The sequence below is a fragment of the Dermochelys coriacea genome, chromosome 11 (genome assembly GCF_009764565.3).
Source record: "Dermochelys coriacea isolate rDerCor1 chromosome 11, rDerCor1.pri.v4, whole genome shotgun sequence".
NCBI lineage: Eukaryota > Metazoa > Chordata > Testudines > Dermochelyidae > Dermochelys > Dermochelys coriacea.
Genome location: NC_050078.2, coordinates 11,104,149 through 11,131,458, shown reverse-complemented (window position 1 = coordinate 11,131,458; position 27,310 = coordinate 11,104,149). Strand labels below are relative to the sequence as shown.

At 43.2% G+C, this 27,310-nt stretch overlaps 1 protein-coding gene across 5 annotated transcripts in view; it reads right to left on the bottom strand.

Moving 5' to 3' along the window:
- Positions 1 to 27,288, bottom strand: part of SEC22A (SEC22 homolog A, vesicle trafficking protein) — a 42,332-nt gene extending 15,044 nt beyond the window's left edge. Inside the window, exons 1-5 of one of the 5 annotated variants that reach the window (XR_005295539.2) lie at positions 26,659 to 26,792; positions 23,897 to 24,100; positions 10,069 to 10,232; positions 8,542 to 8,736; positions 2,967 to 3,085 (exon numbers count right to left, since the gene is read on the bottom strand). Coding sequence is in view for 4 of the 5 variants with exons in the window: in XM_043504944.1 (XP_043360879.1) it covers positions 2,967 to 3,085; positions 8,542 to 8,736; positions 10,069 to 10,232; positions 23,897 to 24,100; positions 27,011 to 27,096 (768 nt within the window). In the remaining variant the exon portion in view is untranslated. Of the gene's footprint in view, positions 1 to 2,966; positions 3,086 to 8,541; positions 8,737 to 10,068; positions 10,233 to 23,896; positions 24,101 to 24,756; positions 24,879 to 26,658; positions 26,835 to 27,010 lie in introns of those variants that run through there. The other 4 variants (XM_043504944.1, XM_038421278.2, XM_043504942.1 and 1 more) reach the window with 4 other exon arrangements.
- Positions 27,289 to 27,310: the final 22 nt, after the last annotated feature.

Here is a 27,310-nt window from a genome sequence, read left to right as displayed (position 1 = left end):
TACAATTAACTTAGGCTTGAATAGAGACTGGGAATGGATGAGTCATTACACAAAGTAAAACTATTTCCCCATGTTTCAGAGTAGCAGCCGTGTTAGTCTGTATTCGCAAAAAGAAAAGGAGTACTTGTGGCACCTTAGAGACTAACAAATTTATTAGAGCATAAGCTTTCGTGAGCTACAGCTCACTTCATGCATCCGATGAAGTGAGCTGTAGCTCACGAAAGCTTATGCTCTAATAAATTTGTTAGTCTCTAAGGTGCCACAAGTACTCCTTTTCTTATTTCCCCATGGTATTTCTCCCTCCCACCCCACCCCCCACTGTTCCTCTGATATTCTTGTTAACTGCTGGAATTAGCCTACTTTGCTTGTCACCATGAAAGGTTTTCCTCCTTTCCCCCCCTGCTGCTGGTGATGGCTTATCTTAAGTGATCACTCTCCTTACAGTGTGTATGATAAACCCATTGTTTCATGTTCTCTGTGTGTGTGTGTGTGTGTGAGTGTGTGTGTGTATGTAAATCTCTCCTCTGTTTTTTCCACCAAATGCATCCGATGAAGTGAGCTGTAGCTCACGAAAGCTTATGCTCTAATAAATTTGTTAGTCTCTATGGTGCCACAAGTACTCCTTTTCTTTTTAGAAACAAAGTAATACAGATATTATACAATTAAAGAGGTGAAATTTTGTCTGCTATCTGTGCAACTCTGTACTGTAATTTATATTTATAAACCTAATGGCATGGTGCTAAAGCATTCAGGAAATATTATTTATATGTACATAATATATAAGAAATATGATTTGTGAAGGAACAGGACATTAATTCTCTAGAAATCCCACATGAAACTGCATAATGCATTAAAAAAAAATACATATACCTTGGCTTTATTCTCATTTTCAGTTTGTAATAGCAACAACGACCTTGGCATGGGGCATTTTCATCAACTCCTCCCAGCCATTCATTAATCTTCAGGAAATGCCCTGGGCCTCAATTGTTAATGTTTAAATTAATATACAAGTATGTATACAGAACACTATTAGAATGCATATAGCATCTTTCACATTTTAGGTAACCAGTGCCCTTAAAAAGTGATTAAACCAACACTGATAATGCTGTGATTATGAAGAAATAGTGCACATAATCTTATACACCTGAATTTACTTTACTGAGACAATAAATATTAACCAAAATAGTAAGATTCCCCCTACTCCTTTTGAAAGTCACCACAGGATCTTCATCTTCCACTAGGACACTGTGGAGAGGCCCTCAGTTTAATGTTTTTAACTGGGGCAGATACTCAGCAGCTGTCTATTGTCAGCGCTTCACTGACTTCAATGGAGTTATGACAATTTACACCATCAGAAAATGTGCCTTTCTAACAGCACAGTATCCTTAATTCAGTATATAATATCAATGTATCTTATAATGTACCAATGGTGTACAAAGAAAAACCTCTTATTCATTGCAAGGTCCTGGGTCACAATATTGAATGCAAATATATTTTAAAGGAAGTCAATCAAGGGACAGAACCTCCTATAACCAAGTATATAATTTTTCATTTTATTCTCAAAGGAACAAAGGTCCTGGTTACAAAAATCCTTCAAAGACCCATGCTCCATGGTTCTTTGCTGACAATAGGCTATAGACTGTCCAAATTTTGAAGGCATATCATTTTGCTCAAGCATTATGCATAACAGACTCCTGTGAAAAAGTGGCTTTTCAAAGTTTATCTTTATGGCACGGGTTTAGAAAATAGAAGTCTATGCCCTGTACTGGTGGGATTTGCAAAAGTATCTAAGGGAGTTAGCTGCCCATCTTCCATTGATTTTCAAACTTCAGCAGGCGCCTTTGAATATCTCTTCCTGTACACACAATAATGGATATAGAATATTAGTCCTGGGGGAATTTTGCGCCAAAAACCAAATTCTGCAAAATTCTGCATATTTTGTGTGTTAAAACAACACAATATAATCATTCCAGTTTCAATTATTTTGGTAAATTTATTTCAAAATACCTATCAGCAAGTATGTCTAACAATACAGACAAAAAAAAAGATTCAGGAAGTGTTTTTTGACAAATACATTCCTTACGAGATATGTTAATACAGAATGTTGAGTAATTCATTTAAACTACAATACAGAAATGTATTTTCCGGACCCCTCAGAAGCAGTGCGGGGGGGGGGGGGGAAGTCAGGGATAACAGAGGAGCTGAGGGAGCGGGAAGGAGCCTGGGAGTGAACCTGGAGGGTTGTTAGGTGGGGGAGGGAGAAGTATGGAACAGTTTCTTTTCTTTCTTTCTTGTGGGTGAGGTGGAAGATTGTTAGGGAGTTGGGGAGCCTCTCTCATGAGGACCCTGGCTGACCTCAAGCCTCTCCCATTCAGTCAGACACATCTTCCCTGTCTCCATGTGACCCTGGAAACCCTGCCCCATCCCCATGTGGCCCTGGAGCCCCCTCCCATTCAGCCCTTGGCTCAATGCTGTCACCCCACTAGCTCCTCAGCCCATGCCCCAGGCTGTCCCCCCACTAGCCCTTTTGAACCCTAATCTCCAACTCCCCCAGCAGCCCTGTGTGCCCCCCTCTCTCATCTAACCTGGCTCCACAGGCAGGCTCCTGTAATGAACGCGGCTGGCTGCTAGCTGTTACTACTAGTCAGCCGGCTGTTCTGGTGCCACAGTGGCCTCTGGTGGACAAAAGGCAGAACTGCAGATCTTCTTGGGCAGAATATATTTTCTGCAGGAAATAAAAAAAAATTCTGCACCAGACATGAATTCTGTGTATGTACTTCCTTCAGGAGTAATAACATACATATTGGGTTTGAAATCAATAGGAACGTTCATGTGAATTAAGGTAGAAGGACTTGCTTCATACTGTAAACAATTTATATGAGCTAATTTTGATTGATATTTTGCACAAACGCAGCACTTTGATTTCAGTTCTTCCCCACTATAGAGTTGTAAACATGGTACAGTACCTGCAGAAGACTTTCTATGGCATGAAACCCTCTAATTAAATTCAAGGCCCCACATAACAGGCTCAGTATAAATGAAACAATCCCTGGCAGAGTAACGGCTTCCAGTCGTTGATGAGGAGCTGCAAGGCACAGGAAAAAATGGTATAAAATAAATCATAGCATTTTCCTTAAAGTTTAGAAAAATATAAATCTTATTTTTCAGTGATTTCTTCCTGCTCAAAAACACATAATTAAAGTTGATAAACCTTAATGCGTATACGTAAAATTCTAAAAAGAGTAAAAGATTTGATAAATATATTTACTTCACCTAAAATATAGAATTGATGTTCCTTAATGTCTCTGTTAAAGCAGAAATTTAACTTGAGATATCCAGTTTATTCAGCACGGCTGAAGACTGCTCAAACATGCCAGTAAATCAATACCCAATAATGTACTTGCTGGTAAAATTTGTCCAAAATTAGCAACCAGCTAATAAGTCGCATACTTGAGAGCTCCTTTCACAACCTTAACTCTTCTTTGACACTAACACATTAGTAAGGGCTATCAGGACTAATTAACTTGTTTGCTGAACGAATGCTGTGAGGCAAAGCCTGTTACCCTGCACTACAGCAAAGTACACCCAGCTGTAAATGCTACCAGAGATACAAATAAAGAAAAATTCTGGAACTACAGCTAGTATTTGTACTACAATACGATACATACTTTCCAGTCGTGATTCAGAAAGTCTCTTACTGATTATATTAAAAACAAATACAGAAAGGGATTTGAAAATATACATTTTTCTACACACACACATTTGTGATTATCAGGGACACAGTTACACAAATGACTGCAAATACACAGTAGATGTGTATTAATCATTATTGGCTGCTTTCCACAACAATAACAGGAAGCCAAATACGGGGGGGAGGGGGAGAGAAACCCAACATAAAATCCGTAACAGTCTAGGCAACATGGGGGAGGGGAGAGGGACACAAGAGGTTCACATATTTAAATCATTTTGTTTAAATCAGTGAAGTGTAAAGGTGCAAACAATGAAGTTAATGAACTGTAACATTAATATAGAGAGGGGTGTCAATCCTGCTTGTTTGCACTTAACAGCTTCAGATAAAAGCTCTCCAAACAGTTCAAAAAGTTACAGAAACCACAAAAAATATGACAAAAGCTATTTCTCCTGATATGCACATAAGACTGTTTGATTGTCATTGTGTCCTAACTTTATTATGCTCAACATATATGTTTTGTTATAACTAATTTGTATAAGACTTAAGATACGTTTTTGTTTTAAACAAAAAAATACCTTGATGCTCAACTTTGATAACTTATTTTTATTCTAACCACAAGACACATTTAGATGTGGCAACTACTAAAGTAAAGGTTGGATGCCAATTTCCATTCTACCTTCTTCAGTTACTTAACTTTTTTCAAACTTTTTTTTTTTTGGCTGAAATTTTAGTCTCAGCCAAAGTTGCATTTATTTAAACTGTTGGGTAAAATTAGTTCAGCTGTTGTTGAGTTTTATGAGTAGAGGGGGGAAAGCCACACCCACATTTTCCCCATATATTCCAATCAGGAATTTTACATTTGGATAACACCAAAATGAGAGACATCTTATTCTAAAAAAGTCAAGTTTTATCAGCAAAAATCAGCAATTTGGTGCATGAGTGTTAGAACATTTCTATATTTTCTCTTTAAAACAATATTCAGGCACTCTAAGGACACTCTACACCATTGCTAAAGCTATTAAGCTCCTCAAGGCTCATGGGATTACACATTCTATTGTCAAAAGAGCTAAGCACCAGAGAGCAAATAAACGCATAACAACAGAATTTAGAAGGTCAGTTAAAAACAGCAGAGTAAAAGACAAGCTGTACTAGAGTCAGTAGGTCCCTCAGCCTGTGGAGTTTACAAACTCTTAAGAAGAGACAGCACATAATCACTAAACTAATAAGTTTTTAGTATAGCCCCCCTCCCCCCCCAGATCAAAAAAATGTACAAATTCTGATGTCAGAACTTGTACATTCCCTGTAAGGAATGGCTTTAAAATTTATTCACATTTCTTCTGCCCTCCCTCCCTCCCTACCTGCCATTTAAAAAAAATGAATATAATACTGTAATTGAAATATCAAGCACTCAACTTTTTAGTGGCTTAAGGTAGCTCCGAGAACTGTAGCCCGGCCTTCTGCTAGATGTGTAGTATTTTTTATTGCTGTTTACCTTACTATATGTAAACCTCAATGTAGTATTTTTATTAATTTATACAGCAAGTACCTCTTTTAGTTCCACTGATTTGAGAGACTGTACCAGTTCTACTGGAATTCCTTATTTTAAAAGTAGGAAAGCTAATGACATAGAAGACACCTTAACTTTAGGAACTTAAATTTAAAAAAAAAAAAAAAAAAAAAGCTTTAAAAAGTATTTAAAATCTGCCCTAACCAGACAAATGCATAAAACAGTACGTTATCGCCACATTTCTAAAGCATGATCAAATCTGAGATTAACTTTTAAGCAAAATACTATCAGGAATTTGCATGATGCATACCCCCAACATTAAAAAATAGCTTTAATTTATTCATGACACAGAATACTCGTTCTCTAAAGAAAGGATTCCCAATTTTCAAATCATTGACACCACATTTTACTAGGCCTAGACTCTAAATATTGTTCGACATCACCAAAATGCCCAACAGCTGTATCTGTGCTAATAATGCCACATGCTTTACCATTACAGCTAAAGTTAATGGGTCAAATTCTGCTCTCAAGTTACACTCGTGTAACAAAACAGAAAGTGGCCTGTGTGTCTACGTAGCACCACATACTAACTGAAGTGTTTAAGACATGTAACTCACACACTGCAAAACTCATATCTGAATGGGAAAGCAATAGAATTATGGGACATTGAGCAAGAAAGATCACATTTGGAAAAGTATCAGAGGGGTAGCTGTGTTAGTCTGGATCTTTGCTGTTTTCACATTTGGAAAAGTTATCCTTGGAACAGAAGAGAAACAGGGAAGTCTGGCCTGCTGTATAGATATCAGACAGACAGCAAAGATTTTTTGAGAAAGTCCCATTCTGGGAGCTGTTGAAGGCTTATACTTGAGCAAGCAGATGTCCTGGGAAATTCTATAACTGCTCTAAGGTAAAAGACTTGTATTAAAGGAATAATTACACTCCAAACACTGTAGTATCCAATGGTCAGGAGTAAAAGGCAGCTAAAACTTAAATATTGGGAGAAAAAAAAAACAGTGTGAGATCTTCTTGGATGTATGGGCCTCGAGAGGAAGAGAGTCTACAGCCAGGCAGATTCCAGAAAGGAAGAAGAGAAGAGAAAGTTTTGTAAAATAGAGAGTAAAGACAAACTAATTAAATGAAAATTAATTTCATGGAATTCTCACAAGAAAATTGAGAAATGACAGGAAGCAATACTTCTAAAACAATCAGGTCAAGCAAAAACCAGCAAGGGAACTCTGACTTCTGATTTAAAGTTTAAAAAAATCCTTAACTTGTGATAACATGATAAAGAAAAAAGAAAGGAAGAATGGAAAAGAAAACGAAAGGTGCCTTACTGCATTTGAATTTAAGCTATTATCATCTGGACCCATGGAAAAGAAGCTCTTGAGGAATTCCACCATGATTTCAACAATTTCCATCCCACCATCAACCTCAGCCTGGACCAGTCCACACAAGAGATCCACTTCCTGGACACTACGGTGCTAATAAGCGATGGTCACATAAACACCACCCTATATCGGAAACCTACTGACCGCTATTCCTACCTACATGCCTCTAGCTTTCATCCAGATCATACCACTCGATCCATTGTCTACAGCCAAGCGCTACGATATAACCGCATTTGCTCCAACCCCTCAGACAGAGACAAACACCTACAAGATCTCTATCATGCATTCCTACAACTACAATACCCCCTGCTGAAGTGAAGAAACAGATTGACAGAGCCAGAGAGTACCCAGAAGTCACCTCCTACAGGACAGGCCCAACAAAGAAAACAACAGAAACGCCACTAGCCATCACCTTCAGCCCCCAACTAAAACCTCTCCAACGCATCATCAAGGATCTACAACCTATCCTGAAGGACGAGCCATCACTCTCACAGATCTTGGGAGACAGACCAGTCCTTGCTTACAGACAGCCCCCCAATCTGAAGCAATACTCACCAGCAAACCACACACCACACAACAGAACCACTAACCCAGGAACCTATCCTTGCAACAAAGCCCGTTGCCAACTCTGTCCACATATCTATTCAGGGGATACCATCATAGGGCCTAATCACATCAGCCACACTAGCAGAGGCTCCTTCACCTGCGCATCTACCAATGTGATATATGCCATCATGTGCCAGCAATGCCCCTCTGCCATGTACATTGGCCAAACTGGACAGTCTCTACGTAAAAGAATGAATGGACATAAATCAGACGTCAGAATTATAACATTAAAAAACCAGTTGGAGAACACTTCAATCTCTCTGGTCACATCGATCACAGACCTAAGATTGGCCATACTTCAACAAAAAAGCTTCAAAAACAGACTCCAACGAGAGACTGCTGAATTGGAATTAATTTGCAAACTGGATACAATTAACTTAGGCTTGAATAGAGACTGGGAATGGATGAGTCCTTACACAAAGTAAAACTATTTCCCCATGGTATTTCTCCCTCCCACCCCACCCCCCACTGTTCCTCTGATATTCTTGTTAACTGCTGGAATTAGCCTACCTTGCTTGTCACCATGAAAGGTTTTCCCTCCTTTCCCCCCCCCTGCTGCTGGTGATGGCTTATCTTAAGTGATCACTCTCCTTACAGTGTGTATGATAACCCATTGTTTCATGTTCTCTGTGTGTGTATATATAAATCTCTCCTCTGTTTTTTCCACCAAATGCATCCGATGAAGTGAGCTGTAGCTCACGAAAGCTTATGCTCTAATAATTTGTTAGTCTCTAAGGTGCCACCGGTGCTCCTTTCTTTTTGCGAATACAGACTAACACGGCTGCTACTCTGAACCTGTGACAAAAATAAATGAAGATATGTTATTACTGATGCGATGTACTAGCTACAAACATTTTTTAAAGAGTACTGAATTGTAGTAGGATAATTACTTTGAATGTGAATGTTAAGGACCGCCCTATGTGATGTTCTTCCCCGCTGAGTCCAGTAGTCATGACATGCCCACAGCAATACAATGCTTTCATGATGCCTTCAGATCCCATTATAAAGAAATCACTAACTGATTTATGAGTCTTATAAAAAAAAAAAAGTATATTTAAATGTCTACCTTCACTTGTATATTTTCATTTAGAAACCAGTCTATCAGTAATTGCCCTCTATGAAAGCTGCAGGGAAAGAGTAATTAACTGAAGCACAGCTGCTAAACAATGACACACATCCTATGTCATGGCAATGTTCTTTATATAGGACTAGCAACTAACAAAGTACCATGTTTGCCATTATTTTCCATATTTCATTTTGTTTAAAAAAAAAAAAAAAAAAGCAAAGTAAACATATGGCTCTGTATCTGGTTCACATAAGGATGACAGTAATTAAGGTATCAAACTCACCAGTAGATATCTTATCAGTACCCTTAAACTCTCCAGCAGTTAAGTGTGCAAATCCATTAGTTGAACCAAGTTCAGGACATGGAATTTGATAAGGTGGTCTCAGCTTGATTTCTGTCTGCATGTCAGCAAGATTTATCTTTGTCGACAGAGACCGTGGGTTATTATATCTCTGCTTGGTCCTTTGAATAAAATTATCTGTGTAAAATTAAAAAATATATATATATATCTCTATAGACATTGTTAATTAAATCATTCCAGACTGTGAAACTTTATGGGCCATATATTTCTCAAATACACAAATTTAAATTTATTATTTGAAATTCTTACATTTATCTTGGAACATTCTAATACTATTTCTGTTTTATGACTAATATATCACGGACTAATTAATTCTGCAGTATAAAAAATTAAGCTCTAGAAATCTAATTACCTAACAACTGTAAATAAACTAATGACTTGTCACGGCATGATACTTGAAAGCACTGCTAATATAATGGACTTATTTCACTAGTTTTAGCTTCTCTCTCAATTCAGTAAATATTCTTATAAAAATAAAGTAATTTATTTTTTCAGATATAAATGGACTTTAATTCTAAAATGTGACTTAAATTGCAAAATATTAGGGCTGAATACTTTCATTATATCTTCTCACCCCAGCAGTAAACACACCAATATAACAAAATTACTCTCTAAACTAACAGCTAGGAAAAAACATGGAAGGCTGGAGAAAGGGAAGAAAGCAAACAGTGGTTATTCTAAAGGACACCTTTAAAAAACAGACTTGACCAGCTGCACTAGAAAACTGAATGAATTTAGTAGGTACCACATTTTTCTACACCTGGTATTCCTTTTACTCTGTCTAAAATGTATTTTGTTAGAATACATAAAACTAGTTTCTTTTACCTCCAGATGAAGGTATAATTTTTAAGCCACTGAAGATACCAGCAGAAATCACAAGAGATGCTACAAGTAACGCCACATGTAGTAGGTATTTGAAGCTCGAATCACAGAAAATTCAATGCATAGCTGTATCAAAGCAAATCAAAATCTTCACTTTCTTTCTTTGCATAGAACAAATAATTATTACGCAGTGAAGATCAAACATACAACTGGGATTTTTTTGTTTGGAAATGGCTTACAAAGTTCAATGTCTTCAAAGGTTCAGTATTTTGATACGGGAATAATGTCAAACATCTCAACAAATTACTAACTGGCAGAAGTTAAACTCATCCACATTTGTTCACCCAGAACCTGATCTAAAACTTATTGAAGTTAATGGAAAGATTCCCAATGGACTTTGGATCAGGCTCTAAAAGACTGATTCAACGTCCACCGAAGACAATGGAAATCTTTCTATTGACTTTAATGGGAACTGGATTAGGCCCTAAATCACCCTAAAGCTAACTAAACATAATCTTGGCTGAATATTTGTGATTTGTATGTTTTAAGTTGTATGTTCTTTAAAATAGTTAGTTGGATTTGAGTTAGGTTTGAAAGAGTTATTGTAATAAACAGTCAGATCCTTACCAAACTCTATGAAACAGTATGGCCGGATGGCAGTATTTGTCCTCATCATATTGTATGTGGTGATGAACTCTTTCTGAAGCTCATCCAGGAAACAGAAAGCCAGAACACTGGGGTAATTTTCAGTGCACAGCATCATGTAGCTCACTCCCAGAGAGCTAATAAAACTATAATTTAAAAAATGGTTTTAAAATTTCAAAATTAAGTCTATTAACTTACATCTTTGCAAAACTGGTTCCATATGCAATAAACAGAGAAGCAAAAAACTTCTATGAGGTAATGAAGACATTAATATATATTGAAAAAGCAAGAGATTGTTTTAGGGAAAATTGCACTACGAGTTTAGGTCGAATTTAGCAGTGTTAGATCGATTTAACCCTGCACCTGTCCACACGATGAAGCCATTTTTTGTCAACTTAAAGGGCTCTTAAAATCGATTTCTGTACTTCTCCCCGATGAGGGGATTAGCACTGAAATCAACATCGCCGGGTTGAATTTGGGGTCGTGTGGACGCAATTCAACGGTATTGGTCTCCGGGAGCTATCCCAGAGTGCTCCATTGTGACTGCTCTGGACAGCACTTTCAACTCAGATGCACTAGCCAGGTACACAGGAAAAGCACTGGTAACTTTTGAATTTCATTCCCTGTTTGGCCAGCGTGGCGAGCTCATCAGTAGAGGTGACCATGCAGAGCTCATCAGCACAGGTGACCAGGCAGTCCCAGATTCGCAAAAGAGCTCTAGCATGGACCAAACGGGAGGTACGGGATCTGATCGCTGTTTGGGGAGACGAATCTGTGCTATCAGAACTCTGTTGCAAAAGACGAAATGCCAATATATTTGAAAAAATCTCCAAGGGCGCGATGGACAGAGGCGATAATATAACAGGGACCCACAGCAGTGCCACGTGAAAATTAAGGAGCTCAGGCAAGCCTACCAAAAAACCAAAAAGGCAAATGGCCACTCCGGTCAGAGCCGCAGACATGCTGAGCGGCAGCGAACCAGCGGAGCAGCGGGGACAGCAGAGCAGCTCACAGCAGGAGTTTGCCTGGGACTGGTAAGTATCCGAGTGTGTGTGTTTGCTTGCTGAGGAAGTATCCGAGCGTGTGTTTGCTGGGAGGGAGCCTGAGTGAGTGGCTGATTGGCTGCTAGCCTGCAGGGGGCGGGCATTAGGTGTCTGTGTGTGTGCGTCAGGGAAGCCTGGCTGTTTAAAACTAGCCTAGCCTCGCGAACCAGCTGAGCGGCAGCGAACCAGCGGAGCAGCGGGGACAGCAGAGCAGCTCACAGCAGGAGTTTGCCTGGGACTGGTAAGTATCCGAGTGTGTGTGTTTGCTTGCTGAGGAAGTATCCGAGCGTGTGTTTGCTGGGAGGGAGCCCTGAGTGAGTGTCTGATTGGCTGCTAGCCTGCAGGGGGCGGGCATTAGGGTGTCTGTGTGTTTGCGTCAGGGAAGCCTGGCTGTTTAAAAATAGCCGGAGCCTCGCGAACCAGCTGAGCGGCAGCGAACCAGCGGAGCAGCGGGGACAGCAGAGCAGCTCACAGCAGGAGTTTGCCTGGGACTGGTAAGTATCCGAGTGTGTGTGTTTGCTTGCTGAGGAAGTATCCGAGCGTGTGTTTGCTGGGAGGGAGCCTGAGTGAGTGTCTGATTGGCTGCTAGCCTGCAGGGGCGGGCATTAGGGTGTCTGTGTGTTTGCGTCAGGGAAGCCTGGCTGTTTAAAAATAGCCGGAGCCTCGCGAACCAGCTGAGCGGCAGCGAACCAGCGGAGCAGCGGGGACAGCAGAGCAGCTCACAGCAGGAGTTTGCCTGGGACTGGTAAGTATCCGAGTGTGTGTGTTTGCTTGCTGAGGAAGTATCCGAGCGTGTGTTTGCTGGGAGGGAGCCTGAGTGAGTGTCTGATTGGCTGCTAGCCTGCAGGGGGCGGGCATTAGGGTGTCTGTGTGTTTGCGTCAGGGAAGCCTGGCTGTTTAAAAATAGCCGGAGCCTCGCGAACCAGCTGAGCGGCAGCGAACCAGCGGAGCAGCGGGGACAGCAGAGCAGCTCACAGCAGGAGTTTGCCTGGGACTGGTAAGTATCCGAGTGTGTGTGTTTGCTTGCTGAGGAAGTATCCGAGCGTGTGTTTGCTGGAGGGAGCCTGAGTGAGTGTCTGATTGGCTGCTAGCCTGCAGGGGGCGGGCATTAGGGTGTCTGTGTGTTTGCGTCAGGGAAGCCTGGCTGTTTAAAAATAGCCGGAGCCTCGCGAACCAGCTGAGCAGCGGGGACAGCAGAGCAGCTCACAGCAGGAGTTTGCCTGGGAGTTCGCCTGGAGCGAGCCCAGTGAGGCTTACATCTTGCCAACGTCTCTGAGGAAGCTCCGTAGTAGGTAGGTGATATGGAAGGGGGGAATTCAGCTGTTGTGACCTGCACTGGATGTGCCATGTTTGTCTTTCTTCCACAGGACAGAAGCGACTTTGTCTGTACAAAGTGCAAGCTGGTCTCCATATTGGAAGAGAAGATTGAAGTTCTGGAGCAACAGGTAACGACCCTGCGTTGTATACGAGAGACTGAGGATTTTCTGGACCAAACTCAGGATAGCCTTCTAGGGGCACAAATCTCTAAAGATATAGAGCAGGTTGCACAGAGGAGCCAAGAGGCCAGTGAAGAAGCTTGGCAACATGTGACCTCCAGAAGAGGTAAGCGGAATGTCCGGGTTCCAGGAACACAGACACAGGTAACTAACCGCTTTCATGTTCTCTCCACAGGTACCAATGCGGAGAGTGGACCAGATGATATGTCTGGGGGGAGAAAGCAGAAGGAGACTCCGCTGGTTGGGAGGCATGAGATGCGATGTCCTGAGGTTGGAGGTTCCACGACCACCACTCCCAAGAGGAGAAGGCGGGTGGTGGTGGTCGGGGACTCTCTCCTCCGGGGGACTGAGTCATCTATCTGCCGCCCTGACCGGGAAAACCGAGAAGTCTGCTGCTTGCCAGGGGCTAAGATTCGTGATGTGACGGAGAGACTGCCGAGACTCATCAAGCCCTCGGATCGCTACCCCTTCCTGCTTCTCCACGTGGGCACCAATGATACTGCCAAGAATGACCTTGAGCGGATCACTGCGGACTATGTGGCTCTGGGAAGAAGGATAAAGGAGTTGGAGGCGCAAGTGGTGTTCTCGTCCATCCTCCCCGTGGAAGGAAAAGGCCTGGGTAGGGACCGTCGAATCGTGGAGGTCAACGAATGGCTACGCAGGTGGTGTCGGAGAGAAGGCTTTGGATTCTTTGACCATGGGATGGTGTTCCATGAAGGAGGAGTGCTGGGCAGAGACGGGCTCCATCTTACGAAGAGAGGGAAGAACATCTTTGCCAGCAGGCTGGCTAACCTAGTGAGGAGGGCTTTAAACTAGGTTCACCGGGGGAAGGAGACCAAAGCCCTGAGGTAAGTGGGAAAGCGGATACCGGGAGGAAGCACAGGCAGAATGTCTGTGAGGGGAGGGCTCCTGCCTCATACTGGGAATGAGGGGCGATCAACAGGTTATCTCAAGTGCTTATATACAAATGCACAAAGCCTTGGAAACAAGCAGGGAGAACTGGAGGTCCTGGTGATGTCAAGGAATTATGACGTGATTGGAATAACGGAGACTTGGTGGGATAACTCACATGACTGGAGTACAGTCATGGATGGTTATAAACTGTTCAGGAAGGACAGGCAGGGCAGAAAAGGTGGGGGAGTAGCACTGTATGTAAGGGAGCAGTATGACTGCTCAGAGCTCCGGTACGAAACTGTGGAAAAACCTGAGTGTCTCTGGATTAAGTTTAGAAGTGTGTGCAACAAGAGTGATGTCATGGTGGGAGTCTGCTATAGACCACCGGACCAGGGGGATGAGGTGGATGAGGCTTTCTTCCGGCAACTCACGGAAGCTACTAGATCGCATGCCCTGATTCTCATGGGTGACTTTAATTTTCCTGATATCTGCTGGGAGAGCAATACAGCGGTGCATAGACAATCCAGGAAGTTTTTGGAAAGCGTAGGGGACAATTTCCTGGTGCAAGTGCTAGGGGAGCCAACTAGGGGGAGCGCTTTCTTGACCTGCTGCTCACAAACCGGGTAGAATTAGTGGGGGAAGCAAAAGTGGATGGGAATCTGGGAGGCAGTGACCATGAGTTGGTTGAGTTCAGGATCCTGACGCAGGGAAGAAAGGTAAGCAGCAGGATACGGACCCTGGACTTCAGGAAAGCAGACTTTGACTCCCTCAGGGAACAGATGGCCAGGATCCCCTGGGGGACTAACATGAAAGGGAAGGGAGTCCAGGAGAGCTGGCTGTATTTCAAGGAATCCCTGTTGAGGTTACAGGGACAAACCATCCCGATGAGTCGAAAGAATAGTAAATATGGCAGGCGACCAGCTTGGCTTAATGGTGAAATCTTAGCGGATCTTAAACATAAAAAAGAAGCTTACAAGAAGTGGAAGGTTGGACATATGACCAGGGAAGAGTATAAAAATATTGCTCGGGCATGTAGGAAAGATATCAGGAGGGCCAAATCGCACCTGGAGCTGCAGCTAGCAAGAGATGTCAAGAGTAACAAGAAGGGTTTCTTCAGGTATGTTGGCAACAAGAAGAAAGCCAAGGAAGGTGTGGGCCCCTTACTGAATGAGGGAGGCAAGCTAGTGACAGAGGATGTGGAAAAAGCTAATGTACTCAATGCTTTTTTTGCCTCTGTTTTCACTAACAAGGTCAGCTCCCAGACTGCTGTGCTGGGCAACACAAAATGGGGAAGAGATGGCCAGCCCTCTGTAGAGATAGAGGTGGTTAGGGACTATTTAGAAAAGCTGGACGTGCACAAGTCCATGGGGCCGGACGAATTGCATCCGAGAGTGCTGAAGGAATTGGCGGCTGTGATTGCAGAGCCCTTGGCCATTATCTTTGAAAACTCGTGGCGAACGGGGGAAGTCCCGGATGACTGGAAAAAGGCTAATGTAGTGCCCATCTTTAAAAAAGGGAAGAAGGAGGATCCTGGGAACTACAGGCCGGTCAGCCTCACCTCAGTCCCTGGAAAAATCATGGAGCAGGTCCTCAAAGAATCAATCCTGAAGCACTTAGAGGAGAGGAAAGTGATCAGGAACAGTCAGCATGGATTCACCAAGGGAAGGTCATGCCTGACTAATCTAATCGCCTTTTATGATGAGATTACTGGTTCTGTGGATGAAGGGAAAGCAGTGGATGTATTGTTTCTTGACTTTAGCAAAGCTTTTGACACGGTCTCCCACAGCATTCTTGTCAGCAAGTTAAGGAAGTATGGGCTGGATGAATGCACTATAAGGTGGGTAGAAAGCTGGCTAGATTGTCGGGCTCAACGGGTAGTGATCAATGGCTCCATGTCTAGTTGGCAGCCGGTGTCAAGTGGAGTGCCCCAGGGGTCGGTCCTGGGGCCCGTTTTGTTCAATATCTTCATAAATGACCTGGAGGATGGTGTGGATTGCACTCTCAGCAAATTTGCGGATGATACTAAACTGGGAGGAGTGGTAGATACGCTGGAGGGGAGGGATAGGATACAGAAGGACCTAGACAAATTGGAGGATTGGGCCAAAAGAAATCTAATGAGGTTCAATAAGGATAAATGCAGGGTCCTGCACTTAGGATGGAAGAATCCAATGCACCGCTACAGACTAGGGACCGAATGGCTCGGCAGCAGTTCTGCGGAAAAGGACCTAGGGGTGACAGTGGACGAGAAGCTGGATATGAGTCAGCAGTGTGCCCTTGTTGCCAAGAAGGCCAATGGCATTTTGGGTTGTATAAGTAGGGGCATAGCGAGCAGATCGAGGGACGTGATCGTTCCCCTCTATTCGACACTGGTGAGGCCTCATCTGGAGTACTGTGTCCAGTTTTGGGCCCCACACTACAGGAAGGATGTGGATAAATTGGAAAGAGTACAAAGAAGGGCAACAAAAATGATTAGGGGTCTAGAGCACATGACTTATGAGGAGAGGCTGAGGGAGCTGGGATTGTTTAGTCTGCAGAAGAGAAGAATGAGGGGGGATTTGATAGCTGCTTTCAACTACCTGAAAGGGGGTTTCAAAGAGGATGGCTCTAGACTGTTCTCAATGGTAGCAGATGACAGAACGAGGAGTAATGGTCTCAAGTTGCAATGGGGGAGGTTTAGATTGGATATTAGGAAAAACTTTTTCACTAAGAGGGTGGTGAAACACTGGAATGCGTTACCTAGGGAGGTGGTAGAATCTCCTTCCTTAGAGGTTTTTAAGGTCAGGCTTGACAAAGCCCTAGCTGGGATGATTTAACTGGGACTTGGTCCTGCTTTGAGCAGGGGGTTGGACTAGATGACCTTCTGGGGTCCCTTCCAACCCTGATATTCTATGATTCTATGATTCTATGATTCTATGCTTCTATGATGAGTTGCATGCAGTTCTAGGAGGTGCCCCTACCACTACCCCACCCTGTCCATGGACACCTGCGGGGGGGGGGAGGGGGGGAGGTCTCACGCAATAGGGATGAGGAAGATGATGATGAGGAGGAGGAGAGCAGCACACAACAGGCAAGCGGAGAAACCATTCTCCCTGACAACCAGGAACTTTTTATCACCCTGGAGCCAATACCCTCCCAAGGCAGGCTCCCAGACCATGAAGCCAGACAAGGCACCTCTGGTGAGTGTACCTTTGTAAATATAATACATACTTTAAAAGCAAGCGTGTTTAATGATTAATTTGCCCTGAAGACTTGGGATGCATTCGCAGCCAGTACAGCTACTGAAAGAGTCTGTTAATGTGTCTGGGGATGGAGCAGAAATCCTCCACGGACATTATTAAGGAGACATTCAGAGGTGGCCATTCCTGCTGGGCTATTTGCCTGTGGCTGAAAATAAATCATCCCTGCTTTTAGCCATGCGGTGGCGGGGGGGGCCGTTCACACTGAGCTGTTCACGTTTGGCTGGCAGTGATCTTCACTGATACTAGTCACGCGGTGGGAGGAGGGGTGAAGCAATCATCCCAGAGAATTGGGGGGGTGGGGGGAGTTAGTTGGGTTTGTGCTGATATTAACCCGAAAACCACAGCTGCTCCTTTTAAATGGCCAACCCAACAGGTGCTTAGTATGGGAAAGGAGGGCGCTGCTGCTTGAAACCATCCCCACATGTTATGAAGAAGCAGCCAAAAGACTATGGCTTACCATGGCTGTCTGCAAGCTGAATTCTGTTGCCCGGCCCTACGTATGATCTCTCACACCAAACCAGCAGGCCCTCAATATAAGAGGCAAAATGCGACCTTGTATCGAAAGCACATGTGCTATGCAATGTTAACAGCTTGGTTCATTGTGAAAGAGTCTACCCATTGTTCTCTAAAATGTGTCTTTTTAAACTACTCCTCTCCCTTTTTTCTTCCTGCAGCTGCGAATGTTTCAACGCTCCCCCATCATCTCCGTCCCAGAAGCTAGTGCAGATAAGGCGGCAAAAAAACACGCTTGCGATGAAATGTTCTCTGAGCTCATGCAGTCCTCCCGCACTGAAAGAGCTCAGCAGAATGTGTGGAGGCAAACAATGACAGAGTCCAGGAAAACAGAAAATGAACGCGAGGACAGGAGGGACGAGCAAGATGAGAGGTTACAGGAGCAAGAGGCAGGATGCAATGCTGAAGCTACTGGGGGATCAAACTGATATGCTCTGGTGTCTGGTGGAGCTGCAGGAAAGGCAACAGGAGCACAGACTGCTGCTGCAACGCATGTAACCGCCCACCCAAGTTCCACTAGCCTCCTCACCCAGACGCCCAAGAATGCCGGGGGGGGGGGGGGGGGAACCCCCGCCGGGTACCCAACCACTCCACCCCAGAGGACTGCCCAAGCAACAGAAGACTGGCATTCAATAAGTTTTGAAGTGCAGTGGAGCCTTGTCCTTCTCTCCTCCACTCATCCACTACCCCACCCAGTGCTTCCCTCCTCCCCCACCCATCCCGGGCTACCTTGGCAGTTATCCCGCTATTTGTGTGATAAATTAATAAAGAATGCATGATTTTGAAACATTGACTTTATTGCCTCTGCAAGCAGTGATCGAAGGGGGGAGGGCAGTTGGCTTACAGGGAAGTAGAGTGAACCAAGGGGGCTGGTTTTCATTGAGGAGAAACATACAGAACTGTCACACCGTAGCCTGGCCAGTCATAAAACTGGTTTTCAAAGCTTCTCCGATACGCAGTACGCCCTGCTGTGCTCTTCTAATCACCCTGGTGTCTGGCTGCGCATAATCAGCAGCCAGGCGATTTGCCTCAACCTCCCACCCCGCCATAAACGTCTCCGCCTTACTTTCACAGAGATTGTGGAGCACACAGCAAGCAGCAATAACAATGGGAATATTGTTTTCGCTGAGGTCTAACAGAGTCAGTAAACTGCGCCAGCGTGCTTTTAAATGTCCAAATGCACATTCTACCACCATTCTGCCCTTGCTCAGCCTGTAGCTGAACAGCTCCTGACTACTCTCCAGGCTGCCTGTGTATGGCTTCATGAGCCATGGCTTTAAGGGGTAGGCTGGATCCCCAAGGATAACTATAGGCATTTCAACATCCCGAACAGGTATTTTCTGGTCTGGGAAGTAAATACCTTCCTGCAGCTGTTCAAACAGACCAGAGTTCCTGAAGATGTGAGCGCCATGTGCCTTTCCCTGCCATACCATGTTGATGTCGGTGAAATATCTCTTGTGATCCACCAGTGCTTGCAGCACCAGTGAAAAGCACCCCTTACGGTTTACATACTGGCTGCCAAGGTGGTCCAGTCCCAAGATAGGGATATGCGTTCCATTTGTCACCCCACCACAGTTAGGGAATCCCATTGCAGAAAAGCCATCCACTATGACCTGCACAATCCCCAGAGTCACTACCCTGGATAGCAGCAGCTCCGTGATTGTGTTGGCTACATGGATCACAGCATCCCTCACAGTAGATTTGCCCACTCCAAATTGATTCCCAACTGACCGGTAGCTGTCTGCCATTGCAAGCTTCCAGAGGGTTATCACCACTCGCTTGTGAACTGTGAGGGTTGCTCTCATCTTGGTATTCTTGCGCTTCAGGGCTGGGGAAAGCAAGTCACAAAATTCCATGAAAGTGCCCTTACACATGCGAAAGTTTTGCAGCCACTGGGAATCATCCCAGATCTGCAACACCATGCAGTCCCACCAGTCTGTGCTTGTTTCACGGGCCCAGAAAAGGCGTTCCACGGCATGAGCCTGCCCCATTGCCACCAGAATGTCCAAATTGCCGGGACCCATCCTTTAAGAGAAGCCTGTGTCCATGTCACTCGTCACTGCGCTGCCATCGCCTCCTCGCCTGCTTGTGTGGGTTCTGGTTCTGCACATACTGCAGGATAACGTGCGAGGTGTTTACAATGCTCATAACTGCCGTGGTGATCTCAGTGGGCTCCATGCTTGTTGTGGTATGGTGTCTGCAGGAGAGCAGAGTTGCAGTGGAAGCAGTGGCTGACAAAGGATGCCACGATAACAGATATTTATAGAGAACGACAAGAGGACCTGCGAGGTGGATTCATGAGAATAGGAGAGCAGAGTTGCAGCGCAAGCGGTGGAGGATGACGGTTAGCACTGCACACATTTCCCGAGGAAGAACACCCATACCCAGGAGCCCATGACAGAGAACATGGAGAAACTCGCTATTTAGACAATAGCGGCAGAGTGGAGTTGCAGCGGAAGCAGTGGATGACGATGGTTAGCAGTCCTACTGCACCGTCTGCTGAAAGCAGTATGGCATCCGCACGGAAAAAAGGCGTGAAACGATTGCCTGCCGTTCCTTTCACAGAGGGAGGGGCGACTGACAACAACATGTACCCAAAACCACCCACAATAATGTTTTTGCCCCATCAGGCATTGGGCGCTTAACACAGAATTCCAATGGGCAGCAGAGACTGCAGGAAAGCTACCCATAGTGCACCGCTCCGTAAGTCGATGCTAGCCACAGTAGTGAGGATGCACTCCGTCAACTTAATGCGCTTAGTGTGGACATACGCAATTGACTGTATAAAATAGATTTCTAAAAATCGACTTCTATAATATCGACCTAATTTCAGAGTGTAGACATATCTTTTTAGATATTATTTTTCTTTTAAACAGCATTGTATTAATGAATGAGAAGCTATGTTCTACATATAAAAGTGTATAGTGTGTTGCAACTGACTAATGTATGGAAGAGAGGGAGATTAGGATAAAATCCTTGGGAGGGGGAAAACACATGGGTATCCTCCCCTGGGAATGGCACATTTAGAATAAATGCAGAACATGCCATCTGTTGCATTCCAAAGGCAAGAAACTGCTCATCAGAATTATTTTTTTTATAAGCAAGGGTATTAAACTCTTCATAGAAAGGATGTTTCATCAGTATCCAGAGATGGAGATGAAGATGACCAGAGACTGGAAAATCTCCCCCCTTCCAATTAAACATTTGGTATATACCTACACCTGTTTCATTTAGACGTTAAATTGTTTTATTCGATTATTGGTTCATGAAACAGAAGTTTCAAAATTAGTTGAAGTATCTGTCATATACAGCTTAAAATAATCAACCTAATCATTATATATCAAGATTTTTTTTTTAAAACCACATAGAGTCTATATTGGTAAAAATATAAAATCTTTGACTATACTTGATGTCCAGTTCTTTAAAGTTTTTTTAGTTTATCAGTTGTCAAAGAAATTATAGATGTATCAAGATTTATTAATAAAGTCAAAGCCACAGTGCATAATTAGTTAAAGCAACGATCATTAACTTCTGAGAGGAAATACTGCCTTTTCATTTGCATTTACGCACACAGAATTGATATTTGCTCTACCTTAACAACTATAGCTTAGGATTCATTGCTTGCATTTATCTTAATTCACAGAGATAAAAATGTCAGCCACTGTGCATATTTATTTTGTGAAAACTATTCTGTGTTGTCTGAAGCATAGCTATGAGTGGCAAAACATAAAAGGTTAAAAGCACAAATTTGGGGGAGGAGGGAAGAGGATAATTAGGAGGCTTGTTTTTAAAATAAACCGAGATGCTAACCCTGCAGCCTTTATTCATATGTTGTGATAGTTATAACGTTAAATTGTTACATCAGTGAGCCACAGAAGTTATTAGAATACAATAGCTATCATTAAGCAGCCACCTAAAACATTCCTAACACTAATGGTTTTTTTTTTTTAATCCAGTATGCTGAATGGTTGGGGGGGAAAGACACATTGAATCCATGACCTTTTAATTTTGGTTTATTTCATGCTCAAGAAAGTGAGACACAGGCAACACTGGCTAGAGCCAGAATTAGCAAAGGTAAGCGTTGCACAAGATTCTTCATGCAGAGCTGCCACTGCATTTCTGACCTGCTTTTGTAAGAGCCTTTCTTGAGCTGAGCCTGCCAACCACGCTGAATCAAAGAATCAGAGAAATTGAAACTGGAAAAGTTCAGGCAGTCTATGGCCTGATCCTGAGAGGTGCAGGTCAACTTGCAGCCACCACAGCAATTGCTGCTGTGGTGGGTGTCCACACTACCCTGCTTGGGTCAGTGGTGTGCGTCCACTGTAAGCACCAACACAGGCCATAGAACTCCCAAAAATAATTTCCAGAGCAGACCTTTCAGAAAAACATCCAATCTTGATTTTAAAACTTCCAATAATGGACAATCTCCCATGACCCCTGGTAAATTGTTCCAGTGGTTAATTACTCTCACCATTATAAATATAAGCACTAACACTGACTTAAGAGGGGCAGTGTGGGGCTCTCAACTCTGCTGGCAGCTCCCTGCCAGAAGCCTGGCTGCCCCACAAGCTCCCGGCGGGCTGGCCCACCCCCAGCCCCTGGGCTTCTGCCCTACCCATTCTCCATTCACAGGGAGCTGTGAAACTGACTAGACTGTGAAGCTCCCAGCAAGGAAGAGGGTCCAAAGCCGCCCCGGACTCTGGCTTGGCTCCTGGCCAGGAGCAGGGTCCACCCACCCAGCTCTCCAGGGAAGTGGGGGGCTTTCTTGTTAATTTCACAGCTCATGCCATGAAACTGATAAGACAGCCAATGTAAGGGACGCAGTGTCATTCTAACTACACTGATATAAGCCTCACACGTCTTGTGGAGGTGGAGTTATTATATCAGTACAGTAGGGCACTTTACATTGGTAGGAGGAAGGCTGTAGTGTACACATTGACATAATGAACTGTGTATTGTAGACCTGCCCTAACTCTATTCCCACAGAAACACCTTTCTGGTGAGTGATACCTAAAAAAACAAAACAAAACAAAACAAAAAAAACCCAGAAACAAAATGCATTTCTAGTATTATTTGAAAAGTGAACATTATAGTCCGATAACTATTTCAGGATAATCCAAGAAGTTTCCTGTTTCAAAACTACAATGGAGGAAAAGAACACATTCTGCATAGTTATATTAACTACATAGCACCAAAATGCGGACACTGTCAAATACTTTAGATCCAAATTTTAAGCCTGGTAAAAATCAAACCAAAAAAGTTTTAAGAGAATGAATGGCACCATTGTGAAAATGCTGAATGGGCTTCAGGACACCTGGATTCTACTCAAAGCTCTGCCACAGACTTCAGTCACTTTCCCTTACTGTGCTGCAATTCCCCATCTCCATAAATTGGGACAATTTACTTCCTCTATCTCATTGATACATCCTGCATATGTTCATTAATGTTCATGAGAAGCTCCAAAATTACACTGATGGGCATTATAGCAAAGCACAGATATACATAGGAAAATGCTTTTATAAAACTTTGTAAAAATATTTTCAAGACTTTAAAATATGAGTACAACCTAAAAAAAATGGAGAGGGATGGAAAAGATAGAGGTTTCAGGTGATGTAAAGAGATACCCAAAGTACTGGAAAGAAATGTAATAGCAATGTATTAATTCCGGAGACCCATAAGGGAAACTTTAGTTTCACTGTCCAAGCTGAGTAAAGTACATAAAAGATTAAAACTAAATTAGATTTTGGTGTTTATTAAATAACTGTTAATTAATAAACTAGGCTGTTAATGATAAGATGTTTATCTTGATAGTGCACATTTAATCATGGAATATTTCCCCCGTTTATATATTGCATATTATTATTATTGTTTATATTATGGAGACAGCTAGCATACTCCAATCAGGACAGAGGCTCTACCGAGCCAGATGCTTTACAGATGTAGGAAAACATGAGTCCTACCAAAAGTAACATTTGCTATTGGTGTTACAAATTAAGGTAAGGGTGGAAATCCTGCATTCCTTACATATGCAATGCTCCCACTGAAGTCAATAGTAATGTTAGGTGAACAAGGCATGCAGGTTAGGCTCTACGGCCCAGATTTTTAGAAGTATCTAGACAACTGACTCTTACTGATTTCAATGAGTTAGCCATGTACATACCTGTGAAAATCTGGCCCCAATTCTATAACACACTTTTATATACAGACTTATGATTTGAAAAGGTAGTAATTTTACATTCATTTTATATTTTGATAATTCAGATCAGACAAAACAAAAAACAAAAAAACAATTTCCTTGAACTACCATAACAAAGAATATCCAAGGACTACTCACAAGTCTCTTGAGCTCCTGGGGCTTTTAATCTACAAACTACCTTAAAACCAATAGGATAATGGAATAAATCTTAAAAATGCTTAATCTTGCAAGACTCTAGTAGGTCAATAATTTAAATATTTATTACAATCCAGGTTACTTCAAACTAGGATTTCCGCCAGAATATAAATGTCTTTAAAGTCCAATGTGTCTTAACTTTCAATTTTCAAATACAAAAATAACTGTTGATAGTTATTCTTAATTTAATTCATTACCTCAGGAATATTACAAGGGAAAAAAAGAAACTCTTACCTTATATTATACTGGCCAGCTTTCAGCATACATCTATCAGGAAGCTGAGCAAGCTTCTTTGAGAGTGTTTTAAAATATTTTCTACACTGCTGCATTCCCATGCTTTGCTCATAATCTGTAGAGGCAGATAGTGGGAGCCCATCTCTAACACGGACCACTGAGGCAGATAAGATCATAGACATTGCCAACAGAGTTAATGAAAACCTAAAACAAAACAAATACATTCAGAAATGCAGATCAGACAAAATTAAAACAAATAAACAAAAATTGAATATGCAGCCAGAACCATTACTATCTGGTGACTAGATGAGGTAACTCTCAATCAAGGCTGATGGGTTGTATTCCTGGTTCAGCCTTAATACATGGGAAGTCACAAAGGGCTTAGTCTTGAACCTAAGCTCACACAAGAAGTCCTGTTGAGTAGTCCCTACCAGTCTCTCCAACTCACAAACGGGTCACAGAATCAGATTTTTTACTTCTCTTATTAATATGTATTATTCGTATTACCACAGCACTCAGATTGAGGCCCTGCTATTTTTTTTTATTTATTATTTGTTTTACAGTAGTGCCTAGAAGCACCAACTGAGATCAAGATCATACTGCTAGGCGCTATACATATCACAATCTTTGTCTCACTAATCAAGAAAAGATCTTGCCCGAAGAGATTAAAGTCTACATAGGCAAGACAGACAAAGGAGTTTTATTATTCCCATTTTACAGATGGGAAACTGAGATGCAGAGAGAATAAGGCCATGACCAAGGAAAAATTTAAAGAAGTGCCTAATTATAAACATGTGAATAGTTCTATTGAATTCAGTGGGACTATGCATATGCTTTAAGTTAGGCACACGTTTAAGTATCTTGCTGAATGGAGACCGACATAACATAACCAAAGTAACATAGGAAACATGCTTCCCACTTCTTGTTTACAGTGTCACCTGAAAGCGAGAACAGACATTCTCATGGCACTGTTGCTTGAGAAGATATTTATATGCCAGATGCGCTAATGATTCATATGTCCCTTCATGCTTCAACTACCATTCCAGGAGACATGATGATGACAGGTTTTGCTCCATAACAATCCAAAGCAGTGCGGACCGACGCATGTTTAATTTCATTATCTAAGTCAGATGCCACCAGCAGAAGGTTGATTTTCTTTTTTCAGGTTCATGGTATGTGGTTTCTGCATCAGAGTGTTGCTCTTTTTCGACTTCTGAAAGCATGCTCCACACCTCGTCCCTCTAGGATTTTTGAAGGCACTTCAGATTCTTAAACCTTGGGTTGAGTGCTGTAGCTCTCTTTAGAAATTTCACATGGGTGTCTTCTTTGCTTTTTATCAAATTTGCAGTGAAAGTATTCTTAAAACAAATAACATGTGCTGGGTCATCATCCGAGACTGCTATAACATGAAATATAGGGCAGAATATGGGTTAAACAGAGCAGGAGACATACAATTCTCCCTCAAGGAGTTCAGTCACAAATTTAAGTAACACATTTTTTTTTTAAATGAGCATCATCAGCATGGAAGCATGTCCTCTGGAATGATGACCGAAGCATGAAGAGGCACATGAATCTTTAGTGCATCTGGCATGTAAATATCTTGTGACGTCAGCTACAACAGTGCCATGCGAACGCCTGTTCTCACTTTTAGGTGACACTGTAATTAAGAAGGGGGCAGCATTATCTCCTGTAAATATAAACAAACTTGTTTCTCTTAGTGATTGGCTGCACAAGAAGTAGGACCGAGTGGACTTGTAGGCACTAAAGTTTTACATTGTTTTGTTTTTGAGTGCAGTTACGTAAAAAAAAACCCCTACATTTGTAAGTTGCACTTTCATGATAAAGAGACTGCACTACAGTACTTGTAAGAGGATAATTTGGTAGAATGCTGCCTGCTGAAGGGCTGATTGAGAGGGCAGAGTTAAGGTGTACAGTACTTGTGGGAATAGTAAGGTGTATGCCTGTTGTTATGTACTGTAAGGTGGTTTAACATCTCATTTTCTTGCTTTTTCTAGGTTTGTGTCATGTCATGTATCAGCCTTAACTATTTCACAATTTTCTATGTATTAGTTTATTTTCTTAACTGTATAAAAGCTTTACATTGGATGCCTATTTTATAAATTAAAATACACTACACAACGATACAACAAATAAAGGGCTGCTCATTCCATCAAATACAATCAGGAAAATAAAGTAAACTTACACTCTAACCCTCGGCCCATATGCCTCTCCTTATACACCAGATAAAAAGATATGGGCTTTGCAGCATTCCCAGGTGGTTAACAATTATCTAGCTTCTGGCAGACCAAGAGAGTGGGGGCAATAGGAGCCTATATAAGAAAAATACCCAAAAACCAAGACTATCCCTATAAAATCGGGACATCTGGTCACCCTAAAAAATGGGGACAGAACAATCTCCTAGGTTACAAGGGCTCAGACCACTTATGCTTTGAAGGTTAGCACCAAAACCTGGGTATCCACGCAGAAGTCTATTAACAGCCAATGAAGTTCCTGGAACTCTGCTGTAATGAGCTTCAGTTATAAAATTACGCTTATTAAGCAGGCTACCAAGTTCAGCACTAGTTTCCATTTCCAAGTAATAGCACTGTGTAACTCCATGTAGAGTGCAGTACAATAACCTGATCTTGAGGTGTGATGGATACCTCACATCACGGGGGGGGGGGGGACGACTGCCTCCTTCTCACTAGCTGCACATTAAAAAAAAAAAACTTTTGGCTACAGCAACTATCCAACACACACACCTGTGTTGCACCCATAACATGGCACTTGGTCCATGGAAGGAGGAGTGGGAGGAAACAGAGGTCACAGCTGTTTTGCAGAGCAGCATTCGTACTCGCGCCCAGGGCCTGGAGGGGCCAAGGCACCTATCGCCACCTTACGCTACGGGGAAGAGGTCGTAGGCACGTTTATGCCTCCCCATCTCTGAAAGGGAAGTGGCAGGTGGAATAATTCCTCCATTGCAATAGCCCCCCCCCTCCCACACACACACACACACACACACACACACACCCCCATCGCTATCCCTATCCGTGCCCCCAACTTGTGCCCAGGTCCCCGGGGAGGAGGAGACGCATCCCTATGCTGCCCCCCTACCTGCAGCCGGGGAAGCCCATCGCTGCCCCTATTCCTGCCCCGCACCTGCACCCGAGGCCCACGGGGGGAGGGGCGCCCCGCCCCATCCCATCCCATCCCGGCCCCAGTTCCCACCTGAGCGGCCTCCGCACGGCCGGGGGGTCAGCCGGGCCTGGGTCGGTTGCTAGGCAACTGCTCCGCGAGGCGTAGGAGACCGTTTCGAACTCCCTGCCTCACCGGAGCCGCGGCATCGGCAGCGGGCCCACGTCCGCCTGCCGCAAAGCATTGTGGGGACCATCTACGTGCCCCCGCAGCAATGAC